Genomic DNA, 21,691 nt, shown 5'->3' on the forward strand with positions numbered 1-21,691 from the left:
TTCTAACACAGTAATTCTGCGGTTTGGGGGTTTCCTTCTCATGGTGTTTAACTCACATGCAACTGAACTACAATATATCAACCTTGATTAGTGTTCGTTAAGATCATGTGATGTCCATTTTGAGGTAGGTACAGGATTGTAAATGTTATACAGCAAAAGGAAGGTAATGGCCCATTTGCTTAACATTAGACAGTGTTAGTCAGTGTTCATTTATCCATTTGTAACTCAAAGAGTGTATAAACGTAACATTTGTACACTCTCGGAGTTAAATGAACGCTTAGGGTTTTACTGTGCAGAGAGACTCTGTGTGTGTCCACAAGAGTCTGTTGCACCGAAACCACAACTTTCCTATACAGATGATAAAACTCATGTCTGTAATAGAAACACTGTTTTATTTCCAATGGTTCTAGCTCAACACATGTCATGGGAAAAGACAGACAACATGTCATGAACCAGTAGAGGAGTCTAGTCTGTTAATGTTGGCTGCCTTATTGAAAACATGCACACGCACCTGCGCACGCGCACACGCACACGCACACACACACACACACACACACACACACACACACACACACACACACACACACACACACACACACACACACACACACACACACACGTGATTTAATATCTTCGGCCTCATATTGGCAGAAGTAATTGCACTTCCTCTGATCTGTTTTTCCCTTTGCATCATTCTCAATTCTACTTTTTGCTCTAATTTTGGTTCCACAGGTACACTTCAAGAGTGTACCTGTGGAACCTGCTCCTGTTAATGTAGTTCCACCTTTTAGTGGAGATGTTGGCAGAATAATAACAGACAGACTTTCAGCAGTTCTTTTTCAACAGACACGGATCGTTGTCCAACTTCCCACCATTATTCAGGAATATTTCACTTGTTACTGTAGCAACCAAACGATTTGTGTTGTTTGATGAGGAGGTTTTTTCTTTGATGACAGTATGCCCATACATCAGAATGGACAGAAGCTAGGTGGAGGATTAGTTGTGTCCAGAGCTGAGCCCGACCGATATATCGGTCTGGTTGATACATCAGTCATTATTTGACGTTTATTTTGACTAGCTTGTAGATTTTGAAATCTTTTGAATAGGGCTCAAGTGTTTAAATAGAATACATTCTAGTTAATTGTTCTGAAGTAGAAACTCCAATCAATACTACGTTCTTCAAATTAAGTATGAAATGTTGCACTTATGATCTAGGACTCTCCAAAATCGATATCGGTATCGGACTGAAACTTCTGGCATCGGTCGTGCTCTAAGAGCAACAGTGATTGTATGACAGTTCTTTGCCCCTCTGCTGTGTGCTGTACTGTGTTTACTCAAACTGTTAGGAATTTAGTGAAGTCACTCATTTGATATTTGATATGGCTCTGGATTAGGGTCCATATTTGTCATGGTTATGGCCTAATATTCTGTTAGCTACAGATTGACCCATTTCTTTCATCGTCTACTTTCCTATTTCAAGGATATTTTCAGTCACACTTCATTCCCACAGCTTAATCTTCTGATTAGTAGATTGCTAATGGCAAATATACACACAAGTCAAAACAACCTCAGAGGAGCTATGGTTTGCAACGTCAGCTCAAGGTCTTTAAATGTCTGAAATCCTGCAGTTAAACAATGGCCATGTATGTCTTGTTATGTGTACTGTCTGGGGTGAACGCGATCCCTTATGTTTCATGCCATTGTGTCCCTTCATCAGATGAGTGGGCGGTTTGCAGGCAATCATGACTGCCAACAAGAGTTCCAAGGCTGCGCCTGGAGCAGGAGAGGCTAAACCTCAACGAGACACCCCAGACAGGTCAGTGACATCAGCATCTAGATAGTATGGCTGTCACAATCATGACGGATTAGTTGATGATTCATTGTCATACAGATAATTGTGATTAATGATTGAATTGTGTTTTGGGCATTGAACATTCAACATATAAAAAACATTTCTGTTTGGGCTGCCTTTGTAAACAAAGATTGCACATACTGTACTGGGCAGATATGACAAATAACTTAAAAATACAAAGAAATGACTGACAATGACCAGTACCAGTAATCAAAATAAATAATGCACCACGGCCAAAACAGGCCATATAATAATTTTATACTTTCAAAAATTCCTTCAAAATATTTAAAGCAAATTGTGGAAATAGGCGATCTACAAGCTCACTAGCTGGCGATGGATACATTGTGAGCTTTAGTAGGGGGTACTAAGTGAAAAATCGTTACGCGGCGGATAAAAGCATGAAATTTAATACAGATGTCCCTTGGGTCATCCTAAAACATCCTAGAAGGGGTGCCCAAAAAAATCTTAAACAGGAAGTGAGTTATGGACAAAATCCAAAATGGCCACCTAAACTGTTGACCGTTGACTCAAAAGACAACAAAAGAATCTCCAAAAAGCATAAAATGTGGCACACATGTCCCTTGGGTCATCCTAAGACATCCTAGAAGGGGTGCCCAAAAAAATCTGAAACAGGAAGTGAGTTATTGACCAAATTGAAAATGGCCGCCTAGTGTTGTCGATTGACTCAAAAGACAACTAAAGAATCTCCAAAAAGTATAAAATGTGTCACACATGTCCCTTGGGTCATCCTAAGACATCCTAGAAGGGGTGCCCAAAAAAGTCTTCAACAGGAAGTGAGTTATTGACTAAATTGAAAATGGCCGCCTACAGTGCTGGCGATTGACTCAAAAAGCCTATAGAATCTCCAAAAAGCATACAATTTGGCACATATGTCCCTTGGGTCATCCTAACACATCCTAGAAGGGGTGCCCAAAATAATCTGAAACAGGAAGTGAGTTATTGACTAAATTGAAAATGGCCGCCTACAGTGTTGAAAGATGATGCAAGATACCTAAAGAATCTCATAAAAGCATGAAATGTGGTACAAATGTCCCTTGGGTGATCTGAACGCATCCTACAAGGGGTGCCCAAAAAGGTTTTAAACAGGAAGTGACCGCCTAAAGCAGTTGACACAAAAGAAAACATAAAGGGACGTCATAAAAGTGTATAATTTGGTACGTACATTGAGTGCTTCTTAATATATCCTAGAAGAGGTTATTTATTTGCTTGTTTATTAAACTTTTTAGGAAGGGACCATGTTGAATAAATTCTAAATGGCTGTTTAAACAGTTGACCATGGCAGTCTGCATATTATGCAGACTCAATACGACAGGTTATGCAGTGCATAACCTGCCGTATTTTGTAGTCTACCTTCTGTTTTCATTTCTACATCACTTATTCATTTTACTTTCTGCATTATTTTTTTATTGTACTCTTTGAATCTTCTTTATTTATCTAACTCTCTGAACTCTCATATTCTTATTTATTTTACTCTGCATCTTATCTTACTCTGCATATTCTTATTTTACTCTCTGCATCTTATTTATTTTGCACTCTACATCTTCTTGCTTGTTTTACACTCTATCTTCTCATGTATTTTCTTCGTGATCATTACTGTTTTTTTGTGATTAGTGTTTAGTAACTACATGTATTCATGTGTGCCATTTCGCAATTACCAGCACATTGGCATAATGCTCTGCAAGGTAACCCAGCGTCCCGGCATCTACACTTTCTCGAACAGAAGGGCTCAGCTTTGCAGCCACACTTGAGTTCTCTACAAACTTAAGCAGCCTCTGGCAAGAGTGTCCATAAAGGTGTCCACGAATCAGCGACTTTAATCCATCCATATTTGTCAGGAGATGGTAGAGATTACATAGCTTTCAGGCTTCTGGACCAAATGCCAGATTGGCTGCTCGATTTGAATATTGTAGCAGTGCAGCCCGTGTGGGAGGAGTGTTTTCCATTGAGAGACTATTAAAACTTTTTTTGGCACCCCTTAGGATGCATTCAGATCACCCAAGGGACATGTGTACCAAATTTCATGCTTTTATATGAGATTATTTTTTACGAGTGTCTTTTGCATCATCTGTCAACACTGTACACGGGCACGGCCATTTTCAATTTAGTCAATAACTCACTTCCTGTTTCAGATAATTTCAGGCACCCCTTCTAGGATGTCTTAGGATGACCCAAGGGACATGTATGCCAAATTGTATGCTTTTATGAGATTCTTTAGTTGTCTTTTGAGTCAATCGACAACACTGTAGACGGTCATTTTCAATTTTGTCAATGACTCACTTCCTGTTTAAGATTTTTCTGGGCACCCCTTCTGGGATGTCTTGGGATGACCCAAGGGACATGTATGCCAAATTGTATGCTTTTATGAGATTCTTTAGTTGTCTTTTGAGTCAATGGATAACACTGTAGGCGGCCATTTTCAATTTTGTCAATAACTCAGTTCCTGCTTAAGATTTTTTTGGGCACCCCTTCTAGGATGTCTTAGGATGACCAAAAGGACATGTGTGCCAAATTGTATGCTTTTATGAGATTCTTTAGTTGTCTTTTGAGTCAATCGACAACACTAGGCGGCCATTTTCAATTATAACTCACTTCCTGTTTCAGATTCCTTTGGGCACCCCTTCTAGGATGTCTTAGGATGACCCAAGGGACATATGTGCCAAATTTTATGCTTTTTGGAGATTATTTTGGTGTCTTTTGAGTCAACGGTCAACAGTTTAGGTGTCCATTTTGAATTTTGTCCATAACTCACTTCCTGTTTAAGATTTTTTTGGGCACCCCTTCTAGGATGTTTTAGGATGACCCAAGGGACATCTGTATCAAATTTCATGCTTTTATCCGCCGCGTAACGATTTGGCCATTTTTTGTGCTTAGTACCCCCTACTACTTGTAGATCTGCTGTTTAAGCTATTTTTGAAAATCTGAAAATGCATTCAACATTTTTCAAAAGATGATTTTATACAGATACAATTATGCAAAAATAATTGCGATTATCTCAAATAATTGTGATAGGCCTACATCTAGGATAGGGGAAGGTTGGTTGTTGGTGCGGTTGATGATGATTGATGCCACATGTCATCAGATGTTCTATGTCTGTCATAGTCCCAAATTAGATCTTTTTTTCTGTTCTGTTCTGAGAAGAGAAGTGAGACATCTGAGAATTATGCCAATGTTGAAGAACTTCTTTCCAAGAGGGATCAATTCACAGCTGTTTTTCCTTTTCATTTCTTTTTTTTTTCTCCATTCATGGGAAAGTACAGCTGCTGATTCTTCAACAATTCTGTGATAGGACTTTCCCTGCTCCTGTAAGGAGGATTTGATATTGTGGAATATGGCCCCATTTGACTATAAACTGTTAATAGTGAGCTGAAGCATGTTTGTGTTAACATTTTGAGTGGCCAGGTCCTTCTGCTGGAAGAGAAAAACAAACAAACCTTAATAAGGATACTGGTCAAAGTGGTCATTATCATCAGTAACCTTCTTTACTCAGATCAGTTCCTTGCTGAAACTGACTGACAAGATTCTGTATTTTATGTCCTTGGATGAGTAATATAGTTGTGATGCTTAGAATATTTTAACCCATTTAGACCTGTGGACGATTCTAATAACAAAATACAAATAGGGGTTTCCGCCCTACAGGGTAGTAAAGAACTGTTTAGCTTATGAGTTTGTCAACAGTGCTCATTCATCATCTGGGTGGATTTCCTTCAATCCTTGAAGTCAGCACACACTTGAGAATAGGTCTATGAGCTTGTACCTTATAGGCAATCTATAGCCCATTGAATTATCGAAAGCAACTTGAACATGGACATGGTAAGCTTGGCTGTACAGCGCACCTTCGCAACTACCTATTTTATCTCACACTTGAAGGCTCTTTAAAAAACTAGAAAAAGTGCTCCTCGGAGCACAGGTCTCCGCCAGGTCAGGTAGGTTATTGTGGCCTCCTCGTGGCGCTATAATAGGCCAATGTGAAAAGGGTGCCATTTCTTCTTAGGCCTTGCACGGCAATCGGCCACTCCATTCATGATTTGAGACATTTTGTTCAAAAAAATTGTTTTACTAAATTAGACCTGCTGGTGGCGCTATAACAGGCCAATGTTAAAAGGGTGGCATTTGTTCCTCAACGTAGTGTGAATGTGGGTGCAAAGTTTGACCGTAATCGGATGGTGCGTTCATTATTTGCGGAATTTTGTTCAAAACAAGCCACTACTGCAAACTTTTGGTGTCAATCTTAGCCAATGAGGATGGAATATGAAAAACCAAACACCTCCGTCTTGATTACATGACTATGGAGATCATGTGTACCGATTTGTGTGACATTTGGATAAAATTGGAAGGAGTAATATAAAAAAAAATGTTTTACATAAGTCGGCCTCCTGGTGGCGCTATAAAAGGCAGATGTGAACAGGTTTTTCCTTGACCTCTAGGGAGTGTGCATACAAAGTTTTACACAGATCTGTGCAGTTATAGGTAAAAACATGAATCGGCCTGTTATAGCGCCACCATGAGGCCGATCTGAAAATGTTCAAGTGGAAATGTTCACGGAAATTGCATGCTGTGTTCATGATTTGAGGCATTTTGTTCAAAACGGAGCACTCCTGCAAACTTTGGAAGCCATTTTTAGCCAATCAGGATGGAATATGAAAAATCTGAAAGACCCGTTTCGTTTAATGACTATAGAGATACCGATTTGAGTGATTTTTGGCCAAAATCTGTAGGCAAAAAATATGTTTTGCACAAATTGGCCTCCTGGTGGCGCTATAAAAGGCCCATGTGAAAAATTTGGGGCAGAGGTTGGGAATTGGCATCCAGGGAGTGTGTGTGCACAGTTTTGCTGCGATCAAGCCAACGGTGGCGGAGATTAGCTGGTCACAGACGGACGGACACACGGACACACGGACACACACACGGACGGACGGACGGACAGGGGGCAAAACATACTCTCGCCATGCCTTTCGGCCTGGCGGAGACAACAAAGAAACTAAAACAAAACAACAAAATCAACTCGGTGATGCTCGATTTGTCAATACTCGGAGGATAATATATTGACATAGAAAGCATCTCCATTTCACAAAAGTGCACATCATTGTCTCCGCCAGGCCAAAAGGCATGGCGAGAGAGTATGTTTTACCCCCTGTCCGTCCGTCTGTGTGTCTGTCCGTCCGTCCGTCCGTCCGTGTGTCCATCTGTCTGTGAACAGCTAATCTCCGGCACCGTTGGCCCGGTCACTGTGAAACTGTGCACACACACTTCCTGGATGCAATTTCTTTTACATGGCCCTGTTATAGCGCCACCAGGAGGCCGATTTGTGCAAAACCCATTTTTGGATATTACTCCTGCAGATTTTATCCAAACATCACGCAAATCAGTACACAGTATCTCTATAGTCATGTGATCCACACGGATCTGTCTTATTTTCCATATTCCATCCTGATTGGCTACGGTTGGCTTCCAAAGTTTGCAGGATTGGTCCGTTTTGAACTAAATATCTCAAATCATGAACGCAGCTTGCGATTTCCATGAAATTTCCCACGCACATTCCCACTAGGCCGAGGAAGAAATGCCACTTGAACATTTTTAAATCAGCCTCATGGTGGCGCTATAAAAGGCCGATTTACGTTTTAAACTACAACTGCACCGATCTGCGTGAAACTTTGCACACACACTCCCTAGAGGCCAAGGAAAAACATCTGCCCTGCATTTTTCACATTAGCCTTTTATACAGTAGCATCACCAGGAGGCCGACTTATGTAAAAAAAAAATTTTTAGATTAAGCCTTCAGATTTTATCCAAATTTCACGCAAATCGGTAAACATGATCTCTATAGTCATGTGATCAAGATGGATCTGATTTTTCATATTCCATCCTGATTGGCTACAATTGACATCTAAAGTTTGCAGGAATGGCCCGTTTTTAACAAAATGCGCAAATCATGAACGCAGCGTCCGATTGCGGTGGAACTTTGCACACACTTTTGCACTACGTTGAAGAACAAACGCCACCCTTTTAACATTGCCCTATTATAGTGCCACCAGGAGGCCCATTTTTCTTTTTTATATTACTCCTACAAATTGTGTCCAAACATCATGCAAATCAGTACACATTATCTCTTTAGTCAAGTGATCAAGGTGGTTCCGTCCGATTTTTTAAACTCCATCCTGATTGGCGAATTCCGAACATTGCTGGCCCACAATAAACTACCTGACCTGGCGGAGACCTGTGCTCCGAGGAGCACTTTTTCTAGTTCAACATGTGTTTTCAGGGACACCGATGTCTGACTAATAGTAAAGCAGGTCACATACAGTATTGTAGACATGCCTTTATTCCTGTCCATACCGTATGTTGATTATATAACTGGAATAAAAAGGTTCCGTCTGACATCAAATGTAGTCCTTACAGTATATTTTACAAATTTGAACTGTACTCTAGGGCTGCCACTATTGTCATTAATCTATTGATTAGATTTTTGATTAATCAATTAACTAATGAATCCCTATTTTGTACGTCATTGTAATGCAGTGTTGCAGAAAAATTATAGGTTAAATCGTTAATTTAACTATTGCACCCCTGTACTTACTCTATGTTCATAATTCATATCACTACCAAACACCTGTCTGAAGGATGATTTTAGCTCTTGCTCTCTGTAGTTCCAAAGGTTTTACAGCGATGGACATAATTTGTAGAAATGCAATGTCGGCTTGAAATATTCTCACAAAATGGATGAGATGGTTGTAGTTAATGAATAGACTTAAAGTGATTGATTATTCGAGTATGTGAACTCTGGTATGTTATGGTAATGCTAATACAAAATTCCCAAATGAAATGTATGCAGTGTTTCAGCAGCAGAGCACTGAAAATAACAAAACCCTGTTAGTTTGTGTAAGTGTGTGTGGATGCTCAGTGACAGCAAGGGATGATAGACTCGCAGATTTCGTCAATCAGTAATGAAATGTAATAGTGCGTGACTGGCTCTCTCCATCCCGGTCAGCAAACAGGAAGTGGTTTGTGGCTGGTATGCCCTGGAAGCCTTAGTGGGAGGAGCCAGCAGCTCAGTTGTCACTGGCACTGAGGCTCTGTGTATGTGTGGTCGACCCAGCTGAAGCTGTCCACTGCCAAAACTGGCCTTAGAAATGTTAGTCTGATCCAGACCAACAGAATCAGACCCTACAGTAAAATGCTAACTTTGAACATGTACAAATGTAACCAACCCTTATGGGTCCATTTGGTTACATATGTTACATATGGTTACGCTAAAAAGCTAAAAGGCATGAACGCTGTCATACACACAACACACAAAACGTGATGGATTATCATTCTTAGGCTACTGAGTTCAGGTCTACGGCTAAACAGGAATGTGTATAGAGATATATTTTAGCATTTAATACTTTCATACTGTCAGGTATATAAAAGAGCTTTTCGCCAGTAGTGTCCAAGCATCCAACAAACTATTGTGCATGGTACGCACTGTTCTCACGACGGAGCGGGTGTCTGCATAGCACTGTGTTAATATGATTATAATAATCAGAAGCCTGATGGTCTATAATACTGAAACATTGTGTTGTTATTATGAGTCTTGGCACTCTGTAGATAGATTGATAGACCTTTATTCCTCCCACGAGGGTTGTCATAACAGCACCACAGTATTAAACACAGGACATAGATAGGGGTAAAGAGATAGATCTAAGCTTCAAGAATAAAATAAATTATAAAACAAACAAGAATGACAATTCCAAGTAGAAGCCACACCAGCTTAATACATTCCCACACAAACACGCATACATTTTAATCATACAATAACAAAATTCAGATGATAATATAAATGATGAATACCACTGTGTTTGTGGATATGTTATTATTTCTTAAGTACTCCCCACTTCTTAATAAAGGGATATTTCACTTTCAAACATGTTTGGGGTCATTTTAACGTTTACTCTTTTGTGAGCACCCCGGACAGTTCTTAAGTTTTTTAGAGTAGTATTCTCTCAGTATTTAGATATTTGATATTCATTTTATCAGACACCCCCTTCCTATACAAACCCATTGTAACTTCAAACTCCATTTTAACCATGTTAGATGAATTGAAAACACCCGTCCTTGGTTCTGGTGACTGATATTGTCCTTTTAATGTGTCAGTGTTTTTTTTTATTACTTTTATCATTATTCTTTCATAATTTTTTGGGAAAATGAAAGAAAGAAAAAAAAAAATGAAAAAAAAAAAAAAAAAAGTAATTGAAATAACAGGGTCTCCTCACGCATAAGAAGGACAATACCAGTCACCAGAACCAAGGACGGATGTTTTCAATGAATCTAACTTGGTTAAAATGGAGTTTGAATGGATTTGTATTGGAAGGGGGCATGTCTGTTATATGAAAATATCTAAAATACTGAATCAAGCAACTGAAAAACTGTCTGGGGTGCTCACAAAAGCCCAAGTAGACGTTAAAATGACTCCAAACATGTTTGAAAGTGAAATATCCCATTAATTATGCTGTTTGGTCTCATATGTGACAGTTTGGATAAAAAAAAATCCATTGTTTTGTGGGATTTCCTCAGTCAGGGTGGCAGCCTTGAAAGTGCTGAGGAAACAATGTGCACATTTCCCAACATGCATACCTAGATTCCCCTGTAAGTGGTGGTAACTTGATAAAGGTGCTCAGGGGGGCAAAAGTCAGAATAACTGGTACTCTGTATTAATGAGTACCTGTGCAATTAAAGCACGCAACACTTTTCCTGCCAAGATATATGCACCCGATTTCTGTTGCTGCTACCAGGGTTTTTTCGATTTTCCGAACCTTTTTAAGTAGTCACAGAATATTTATCTCCAGTATGATCGATCCCCTGATGGTTGCTAATCACGGAAGGTTTCACTGTGCTTCCACAAAAACGTTAGCTTAGCACGTTAGCTTAGCATTAGCTTGTTATGCGCACTTAAATTGTTTTTTTAAACGTAGATCTACGAATATTGGCAGTGAACGGTTGGATTTGCATTGATGTAGATCTACGTTATTGGCAGGGAATGTGTTAACAACTTTGCCGTTCCAATTACAATTATTGAGCACAACCCTCTGCTCAACCAGTGTGACTTCAGTGTTGCAGGGTAGGCCGTGTAAAATACGATTTTCAGACAAAAGAGCGTCTGATGAGTGAGTGAGTTCATTGGTTCATAAAATTAATTGTTTCGATTACTACATTGGCATTGTCCATTTACAGGCTTTTGCTGCATAACGCCTCAGCACCAGAACCACAAATTCTTCAATGAAGCTGAATCAGCACTCAAATAAATACTCCCAATTGAGAGTCTGGGTCTGAGTCATGCCAGTGATGATAGAGAAGGCAATGAATGACTGTTTGAAGACGCAAGTCGAAACGTCAGTCACCCCTACAAAATAATGAATGCGTGCAGAATGAGTGCTCCGGTGAATGACTTCACTTTGTCTTAGTTGACTGTAAAAATATCCTGCAAGGTCCCTGATTCTTTCTTTCCTCCTCGTGGCCTGAGACAATGTAAGTGGGGCCCTCGCGGTATGTGTTTACACACAGCGGGCGCTACCTGCTGTCTCCATGTTCACACAACGGCAGCTTTGCCAGCCCAACAGAGGCAAGGGAAGAGAGAGCGGCTGCCACACACAGCTAGATAATAAATGGACGTGAATATTTTAATTAAAATATGTTTTTGTTAATTTCTTCTTCGTTTTTTTTACATCCCACTGCCCGGATTAGACCCCTCGCTCCGCTCGACATAAAGACTGCACACGCAACACGTTTTCACTGAAGCATAAATTAGGCCTTCCTATTCAATAGTGAATTCTGTATCAGGTGAAAAGCTACAGATTAGAATAACTATCAAACTGTCAAACAGACCATATACATTTGTATTTTACACCAACCTATTTGTTGCACATCAAGGAGGGAAGCATCCCCACTGAATGTTTTGATTGAATACTTTAATAGTAAAAATAGGAATAGGAAAAATGTAAACAGCACAGAGGTACAATATAACATTTAGGCTAAAAGGATAACACAAAAAATGTCCTGGGGACTGTCATCAACAAATAAAGATAGCTATATTTACAGAGGAGAAAAGGGAAAAACAGCGGCAGTGCATGACCCCTCATTTGAATTGGAATTAGTATCTAACTCCTCTTGTAGCTTTCTGATAGATGCTTTTTCAGGCCTGTTTTGGAACAAACCAGTGATTCACATCCTTTAATGGATGATATCAGGGAATTCCACATTATTTGCGGCAGAGTAGCAGAATGAGAATTGCTCAGCAGTAACTGGAAAGCAAATATTAGGCTACTGATCAAAGTCCATTATGACCTGTTACCTGAAGGGGTTGGATTTATGGGAAGTATGACATACACAGAAACTCCTTGGTAGAGCCTACAGGTTCCCAGGTGTTATAACAATATCCCCACCCTAGAGCATGTGAGAAGCAAGAAGGGCAGGGCGGAGAGGTGTGAAGCAAGATCTGTCCCAACCTGCATCCCTGGATCATAGTCCACAGCCCTCAGCTTCATCCTTCCAGTTCAATGCTTGTTATTTTAACCAAGGCTGTGACATAAGATCTCCCAACGCCTCACTTTCGCAAGAGTCAGCTTGTTGCCAAGTTGTGACAGAGTTCCTGAAAGTCGATGAGTGTTTTTGGTGTCAGGGACCTGCAAGGATTACGAGGAAAACTTGGTTCTATCTGTGGGAACCTCTGTAGCGAACTACGTAAGAGTGTGTGTCTGTGTGGTGGTGAACAATGATGTAGTCACCGTTGACCATGGGACTATCAGCCTGTTGGCACATCAGTTAGTTCCTGGGTTCATAACACAAAAAAGCTCTGAGGATTAGGAGAAGAGCAGAAAGGCTTTAGAGGTAAGGCTGTCGTATGTCTTGGTTTGCGGTATGATAATTCTTTGTGTGTGGGGTCCGCTTTAATTCTCCCTAAATCATTTTTAATTATGTGGAAAAATCTATAGAGGCCTTTTTCATTCTAGATCTGTATTTGATTTGGCTTTAATTTGGATCTCATACTGCCAAAGTTATGTCAAAAGACACAGTACTTTCCATTAGTTATTTTATGAGTGGTGAAAGTTCATACTTTCTATTACAGAACGTCAGAAATATTCAAAGGTTTATGGTCATACATACTGTAAAGTTTTCTTCTTCTATTTCCTTAAGAATATTTTTTATACTGTATATATATATTTTTTTTACATTTGAGCATGTAGATTTTACAAAATGCTTAATCATCCAACGCTGCTACTCACCTGAGGTGACTAATGACGTTTCTCATGTGTTTAAGACTGTAAATCTACACAGCAATCATAACTTGTTCTTTCTCAAGTTAATATAAAAATTGTGGAGACAAACGGCCACTATCAAAATACCCCCTGGTCATAATGCTACTTCATGTGTGTAAGATTACCCATTTTATTACCTAATTTTGTTACCTCACCTGCAACAAGACAGTTTAAACACATAAAACATGAATTAGACACATTTCTGTCCAGTCTGCATCACACTACACTTGTTTTACAGTTTGCTAAACAATTTCAACGTGGATGTTCTGTAAATGAAATGCTTTTGAATGAGATCTGCCACCCTTTTAGACACGCACCTCTGTTGTTTCAGGTGCCAGTCTAGTACATCCCCGCCACCCATCCTCTCTGCAAACCAGGCACGGTGCCAGCAGCCTGTCCTCAGCGACGGTGAGAGCTCCGCCAAGCAGAGCAAGTACGTGAAAACTGACGGCCGGCTCCTGGGGCGCGCCGGCTGGAGTAGCAAGACCGCCAGCCTACGCGGTGGTTCCTCGCTTTCCGCCGACTTTGACTCCCATAACCGACTCACCAAGTCTAAGAGCATCGGGTGCCTGGACAACAGGCTCTCCATATACAAGCCCCCAGCTGCAGGCCAGGTGGGTCAGGAAAACCAGGGTACCCAGGAGCAGACGCAGACCCAGACACTAGGGGAGCTCCCAGGGGGAGATGGACTTAACGGTGGGCCCCTGAGCTGGAGCACATTCTCACTGGGGCCGTCCTATAACCAAGGCCACAAGCGGACCCTGTCTCTCAGCCACCCGGTGACAGGTGCTGCTTCCGCTACTATCCGTAATAAGATCTCAGAATGGGAGTGCAGGAGGGTGGCTCTGCCTAGGATGAGCTTGTGTCTGGATAAAAGACCAGGAGCAGAACGCGTGGGGGGCAGTGAGGGCTGCCCTAGCCTTCTTTCCTCTCCCTGCAGCGAGAAGACGTTTGACTTCAAGGGGGTGCGGAGAATGAGCACAGCCTTCTCAGAGTGCTCCTACACAGAGACGGAGGAAGAGAAGGCTGTTGCGGACAAAGAGGTTCTGGGCCGCTTCCAGAAAAGGCTTGGCAAGACCGAGGCCTCAGGAACATTCCTGCGTTCCCTGTCTGCTCGGAAGGAGACATCGGCAGTCCTCAACAGGATACAGAAGATAGAGCAGGCCCTGAAGGAGAGCCCCAGCCTGGCCCCTCCACAGTATCTGAACAACTGCTATGCTCCAGACAAGACAAGACAAAAGTGCTTCACGATAGGCGGGCCCGACGACTTAGACAGTACATGCACTAGTAAGCGCAGCAGTATTTGCTCTGTGGCCACGGAACCGGACACTCTACTGGTATGCGATAAGCTCTCTAAACTCAGACAGAGGTTCAGCGTGAGCTCAGTAAGGTCTGAGAGTCCGGAGCCGGCCGGCCCTCAGACCACTGGGGGTGCACCAGTCAACCCCCTGCCGAAACCTAAACGCACTTTTGAGTATGATGCCAACCGAAGCCAGAAGAGCACGTTGTCAGCCAATGGACTACCTCCTAGCAGGCCTTCTGAGTCCCCCCCACCCCTGCCTTCAACACCTGCGCCCAGCGTAACACGGATGCAGAAGGCCAAGGGGTGCTCCCCCAAGAGGTGAGACAAGTAGAGAATCAGTGTGCTTACAGTATGTCTTTGGTTATTCATGAAAAATGTATCATGCAGTTACAGTATTCCACAGTTTGAATGCATTGAATGCTTTTGCATTGTGTGTCTCAAGTCAATCCCAGTATGGTTGTCTACCTCTTTTGGTCCCACATTCTCACACAATAAAAACCTCTGCATTTGTAATAATAATAAACAGTATAGCTGGGGTGCCTGGTGTCTCAGCCAGTTAGTACACAGAATATTATGCTCTCTGTGAGCATATATAGGCTACGTATGAGTTCTTTGTTCTTTCTATTAATGGTAATATTGTTATTATGTTAAATTGAGATTGACTGATTTCACTTTCAAACATGTTTGAGGTCATTTTAACATCTACTCTGGCTCCCCAGACTGTTTTTAAGTTGCTTGATTCAGTATTTATACATTTGGTATTCATTTTATCAGACCTTTTTTGGGGAGAAATTATTAAATGAAATTGAAAAAAAAACACAGTCTCTTTATGTATTAGAAGGACAATATCAGTCACCAGAACCAAGTATGGGTGTTTTCAATGAATCTGTCATGGTTAAAATGGAGTTTAAAGTTACAATGGGTTTGTATAGGAAGGGGGCGTGTCTAATAAAATCTAAATACTGAATCAAGCAACTTAAAGACTGTCTGGGGTGCTCACAAAAGCCAGAGTAGACGTTAAAATGACCCCAAACATGTTTGAAAGTGAAATATCTCTTTAAAGCTTTCTTAGCTTTGTAGTTTTAAGGGTTCAAACAGACAATAAAGACGAAACTATAACTTATTCTTTGCCAAGTACAAAGTAAAATCCTCAGTGTTATTTTATCCATTTTTAACTCTTATGGGTCCATTTGGTTACATTTATACACTCTCAGAGTTACAAATAAATAAATGACCACTGAGGATGTTATTGTGTAGTTAAAATGTATTAATGACCCTTTTTCTCTAACAGTAACAAACACTCTGGAGAAGCTAATTTAATTCCATATTCTTCTTTACTATGGTGCCGTTTCTTTTTTTTTTTTTTTTTTTAACCTTTATGTAACCAGGCAAGTCATTAAGAACACATACTACAAATACAATACAAAGCCAAGGCCTCTTGAGGGAGAGGGGTTGGCACTAAAAAAAGAAACGGTTAAAATTAAACAGCAGGTTAAAACAACAGGCACTATAGGAATTTCCGCAAAGACTAATAAAGAATATATATAAATAGATATAGGTGTAGCTACTGTATGAGTCCTCCCTCTTTATGTCCCTCCAGTACAGTAGTCCAGTAGTAGATATGAGGCCTTCAGTCGCGGACAGCGCCTTACTACGTCTTCCTGTTGTGCGATTAAGAGGAAATCCTTTAACATCCCTGACTAAGGCTGACTTAGGCTGTGTTTAACATTCCTGTGGCCGAGGAAGTTTCGACCATCCTTTTAAAACCACAAGCCATCATTGGAGAGACAGGGCGGACATTTCTGCACTAATACTGTATAAGCTGTACAACTCGCCACTTCAGTGCTGAGGGATGATGTGCACTAGGTTGTGCACAAACGCCACCGAGATTTTGTTGAGTACTCGCATGCTACGTTGTTCACCGAACGGAACGCATATTGCCGTCTGCCTTTTTAATAGCCTGTGCTCATTGGCTTTGTATTCTCCTCTTTGTCTCTGAAAAATATCAGCTAACACTTTTGAGAGACAGATAGACTCATTGAAACACAATGATTATCTTCAAGTCACTCGTGGCCTTGTCTTGGTTGTACAGTAATTGGCCAGTGGAGGATGTCAAGAGAGAGCCAGACCCTCTTTACTATTATCTCAACGCCTTAGACTCTTTCGTTTTCCGTTTTCCGTCTTAACTTTTCTGTCTTTCCTCGGTAATTGACTAAATTCGATTGCGTTTTCTTGTCCTTATCTCTGTCCTTTGACATTCATTTTCATTCCTTTCCAGGGAGTCATGTGAGTCAGAGGATGCTGCGAGCCTAGCCTCCTCCCATCCATCCTCGCCTTCAGAGAATGGCACTGGAAGCACAGAGACCCGCAGTCGGCCCAGTGGCAAAAGCACTTTAGAGGAGAATGCCTATGAGGACATAGTAGGTAAGCACAGCATCACTGCACTCTTGGATCCAGTAGGCATGACCACAGTTTGACCTATAACCACTTAACCCATTCAATCCGGAAACGCATCTGTGCCATTTGTGATTTCTTTGGCTATTCAAAAATAGCATCTTGAAATTATACAGATGCGTTCCCGGTCTTAACACATCGACCGCCAGAGGTTAATCTCATAATGTACTCACCAGTGCCAAGGTGTTTTTGTTGTTTTTTTGTTTTTTTCATGTCGCCATAGATCTTGTTAAAATCCTTAAGATTGAGCCGTAAACGGTCTGTTTACATCCGCGACATCTCAACGTATCTCCCAGTGAAAATCACGTGTCAAACGGGGCATCCATGTTGTAGTTAGAGCGGATTACGTTAAACAGTGAAATGCGAGGAGAAAAAACTACAGGAAGAGAATTGAGTTTCAGTTTCGTCTGTAGAATGGGAGCGGACGTGATCGTCAAAACCGGATCCCAAATAATTCCGTTTCCGGTCATCAAACCGGAAACGGAAGTGGATCAAAAAAATTCCGAAAGTGAACCCGGACCGCGCATGCGCGAAAAGACCGCGGCCCGTAGGGCTACGGTCTCGGCGCTTAACAGTTGGATTTAACGGACCGTAGGACTACATTCTTGGCGGTTAATGTGTTAATGGGTTAAACCCTGTATACTTTGTTGACTGGGGTCCCCTAGAGGTCCATAATTGGGCCCCTACTTTCCCCCTCTATATACCAAATCTCTGTGTAAAATATAGCCGATCTACAAGCTCACAACGCATCGCTCGTACAGTAGATCTGCTATTTTTGGCAAATGTTCGTCCCAGAAAATGACTCTAGGGTTCATGTGGTTAAAGGATTTGAATATCCGCACACTGGATTACAGCCTAAAATACTTTATTGAATAGCAGCGTTTCAACCTGATTCAACCTTTATCAGGCCCTGTTGGTTTGAAACGTTATTCAATAAAGTATTGGGAGCTATAATCGTGTGTGCGTGTATTAATTTCCTTTAATCTTCACGTGTACTTTTATCCGGCACCTGGTCTAAAATCTGGTTGTGCAGATTGTGCATGCAGCTACTTTACTGTGCACAATTTGATTGTTGCCAGCCACATACATTTTCTTATATCACACATAAACTGTCTTAGGACGGTGCTTATACTGTATGGGAGCCAGCAGCAACAGGTCATAGATAATATGCGTCTTCCTGGAGGAAGTGCAGTAATGGTTTAAATCTGTTATTTGTTCAGAACGAATGTATACGTACAGGAAATTACAATATTACTCAGAATATCTGTTGATATCTCGCTAGAACAAGAGACCGTAGAGTTTTGTGGGACTTAAAGAACAGAACTTTAGAAGATAATCTGTGATCAAACGTGTTAATACCTTTGCATAATACCTGTGTCCCCAACCTGACCTTTTACACGCTGAACAGCGCTGGTGGATATGTTAAGTTTAAGTATAGGTAGCAATACCACAATGTAGAAATACTCTGTTACAAGGAAAAATCCTGTATTCAACATTTTACTTGAGAATTGGCATCAAAATATTACTTAAAGTACCAAAAGTAAAACTACTCAGTCATTACGTAGAATGTTCAATTTCAGATTTTTTTCAAAAGATTTCAAAATGGTCTAAATCTTTTGAAAATAGCTGATCTACCGGCTCAGTGGCCATGGGGAGTGTCCGCCCTGAGACTGGGAGATCAAGGTTCAATCCCCGGCGTACAAAAGACTATAAAAATGGTACCCAATACCATCCTGCTTGGCACTAAGCATTAAGGGTTGTATTGTGGGTAAGTCCCTGCGACAAACTGGTATCATGTCTAGGGGGGTGTACTTGTACATCAAGCTCCCTCACGCTACAGAAACAGGAGATAGACACCGGACCTATGGCCCACATGGTCCTCGAACGGTTCCTTCCTAAGGCTACACTTACAAGATCACAACACGTCGCATCGCGATCGCCTATTTTTTAATAGACAAAGTAGAAAACAGGGTTAACGTATGATTTGTATTAATAATCTAAATCTACAAAGTACCTTGTAACTAAAGTTTTCAAATAATTCTGGTGGAATGAAAAGTACAATATTTGCCTCTGAGATGTAGTGAAAAAAAATGGAAATACTCAAGTAAAGTAAAGGTTCCTCAAAATTGTACTTAAGTACAGTACTTGAGTAAATGTACGTAAATGTAAATGTTACTTTCCACCACTACAACAAGGAGGGTCACTCAGAGGTGACTCAGGTTTCAGTTGCACAGTAAATCTAAGCTATGCTCATTATAACAGTAACCTTTAAAGGGTGTTTGATAATGATTTAGCTGTGTTTTAACGATAGGGTGCAAGCAAATGGGTTCCATGGCAATAACATTATCAGGGCAGATTCCTCTCCTTATCTCTTGTATCTAGGAGGAGGGTGAAGTACTGTATAGCAAAAGGTCTACAGGGATGTGTTTTTCTCTGTATCTGTAAAGCTTGTCATGTAATTGAATCCTCTCGCCGCACCAGGCCTGAGGGCTTCATTTACATTCTGTCTTAAATGTGTAATACTTCAAATGCAGCCAGAGACCGTGTACAAAGGCACTGTAAACACCCTTACAGTATATTACATTTGCCTTTACTTTTATCTTAATAATGTATGTTCTTATTTTACACCCAATTAATTGAGAATGGAACAACATTGAACAACGTGACAATGTTGGAATACTTTATACTTTATTTTAGATGTGATCACTCTAGCAGCAACTTCTCACACTTCCATTGCTTAAGGGACATGGTGTGTATAACCGTGTAAACACAATCGAGTTGCACAGTTTTCAGGGCACAAAGAGACAACACAGTAAATTCCTGAGTATTAATTTAAATCTGAGAGTGTACGAATGGAACCAAATGGACACTTATGGGTCAATTTTGGTTCCATTCGTAAACTCTGTGTGTTAAATTAACACTCAGGATTTTACAGCGAAAGTGCTTGTTTGAAGGGCTGGATACGCTCAAGAGCCAAATTCCTTTCCGCTAGGAAATGACCCGAGGCCTGCTGCCCAGTGAAAGTGCCAGTTCTCCCAGTGCATATTTCACATGGTAGAAATGTGTGTCAGTATGAGAATAGTCTCGCCTGACCATCATAAATCCTGTCTCTGCTAATGAGGCTTGGACGTGAGATACAGTAAAAAGTCAGCATTGAAAAGTATTTTTATTTTTTCAGAATTGGAGGCACAGCAATGAGCAGCCCATGTCTTCTTGTCTTTGAAAATACTGCATTTGCACACGGGAATGTACCTAGACCGGGTCAATGGAATTCATACGATACAGACTTTATTTCTGACCTGGCTTTGTATTCAGACAGTCAACTCAGCCAGAGCAGGAATTCATATGCAGAGGACCTGGTTGTCTTTGATGTACGCTCTAACATAGCCTCTATTGTTCGCTGAAAACCACCTTGAGTGGGGTATCCACAATTCAGTCAAGAATGTTAGTGATTGCTGATTATTTCCAGGTACATACATCATTCTTCATGAAAAGATCATCTCAGTGATTGTACTCTGGTTTGAAATAGCTGGCTCTATTGGATGTTTTCCTCATAGAGTTGTTACCAAAATGTTATCCATGAGAACGTTAATATTCTGTTACCTGTGCTAAAGAATGTTTGCAATGATAGAATGTAATGCCAAGAGACCATAAGTGACCATGACTAGCATTGTTGACACACAGACAACGAGTAAATACCATTTGATAAACTCTTTAATTTAACAAATAGATGTTTTCATTAGTGTCTATTAGAAACTGCCCTGGCACACAAAATGGTAGGCAGTCCCGCTGGAATTTCCCAACAGTCCTTATTTATACACACACAGAGACAACGAGAAAATACCATTTGATAAACTCTTTAATTTAATAAATAGATGTTCTCATTAGTGTCTATTAGAAACTGCCCTGGCACACAAAATGGTAGGCAGTCCCGCTGGAATTTCCCAACAGCACAGGGAGGGGGTTGGCAAAAACACAGGCAACATTGTCATTGCATTTTTTTCACTCTGTGTTTACTGTTTTGGTTCATTTTGAGCCTAGAAACTTCAGCGCCTCCTCAGCAGTGAATTTTGAGTTTCTTCAGCAGTGAGGTCACTTGCCGTGACAGCTCAGTGCGTGGTGGCACTTTAGAATGTTCTCTTCTCTAGTCCAGTGGTTCTCAACCAGTGGTCCGGGGACCACCAGTGGTCCTTGAGGGGGTTCCAGGGGGTTCCAGGGGGTCCCCAGACAAATTAATAGTTAGGAACCAAATTGACACTTGTGTGTCTGTAACTCTGAGAGTGTACAAATGGAACCAAATGGACCCTAACCGGTCCATTTGGTTCCATTTGTACACAGAGTTAAATGAACACTGATGACGATACTACAGTATAGATTGGGACCCCCTAGAAATCAAAATGGTTGAGTCCCTGGCATATCTTTTCAAAGGGGGGTCCCTGGGCTAATATGTGTCAATTTGGGGGTCCTTGACGCTAAAAATCACTGGTCTAGTCTAATGGGTCAGCTGCCATATTTTCCCTAGGGGAAATACACCAGCTGACCAATCAGCCAAAGCTCAGCAATCTCTCTGCCCTTTTATCACCTCCGCACCCAGGACAAAATAAAGGCTGGGTATGTGAGAAAGGTGATTATCAGCTCCTTATATGTTTATAATCAAAATTCGTGAATTTTCTTTCTAAGCGCACTCTGTTTTAGTCATAGTTGAAAATATGGTCCCATGTTTTTGTTATTCCTAGTGCTAAAGAATTCGAACTCCAAAAATACTGTGCATCC

The 21,691-nt window shown here is 41.0% G+C and overlaps 1 protein-coding gene across 2 annotated transcripts in view; it reads left to right on the plus strand.

The window, feature by feature from the left end:
• Positions 1-21,691, plus strand: part of dennd2b (DENN domain containing 2B) — a 64,442-nt gene that overhangs the window by 14,522 nt on the left and 28,229 nt on the right. For both annotated transcript variants that reach the window (XM_080434309.1, XM_080434308.1), the window contains exons 2-4: positions 1,718-1,816; positions 13,493-14,782; positions 16,743-16,888. In XM_080434309.1, coding sequence (XP_080290435.1) covers positions 1,743-1,816; positions 13,493-14,782; positions 16,743-16,888 — 1,510 coding nt within the window. In that variant the 5' untranslated portion in view covers positions 1,718-1,742. The remainder of the gene's footprint in view (positions 1-1,717; positions 1,817-13,492; positions 14,783-16,742; positions 16,889-21,691) is intronic.

This window comes from Gymnoscopelus braueri, assembly GCF_963280865.1.
Source record: "Gymnoscopelus braueri genome assembly, chromosome: 1".
NCBI lineage: Eukaryota > Metazoa > Chordata > Actinopteri > Myctophiformes > Myctophidae > Gymnoscopelus > Gymnoscopelus braueri.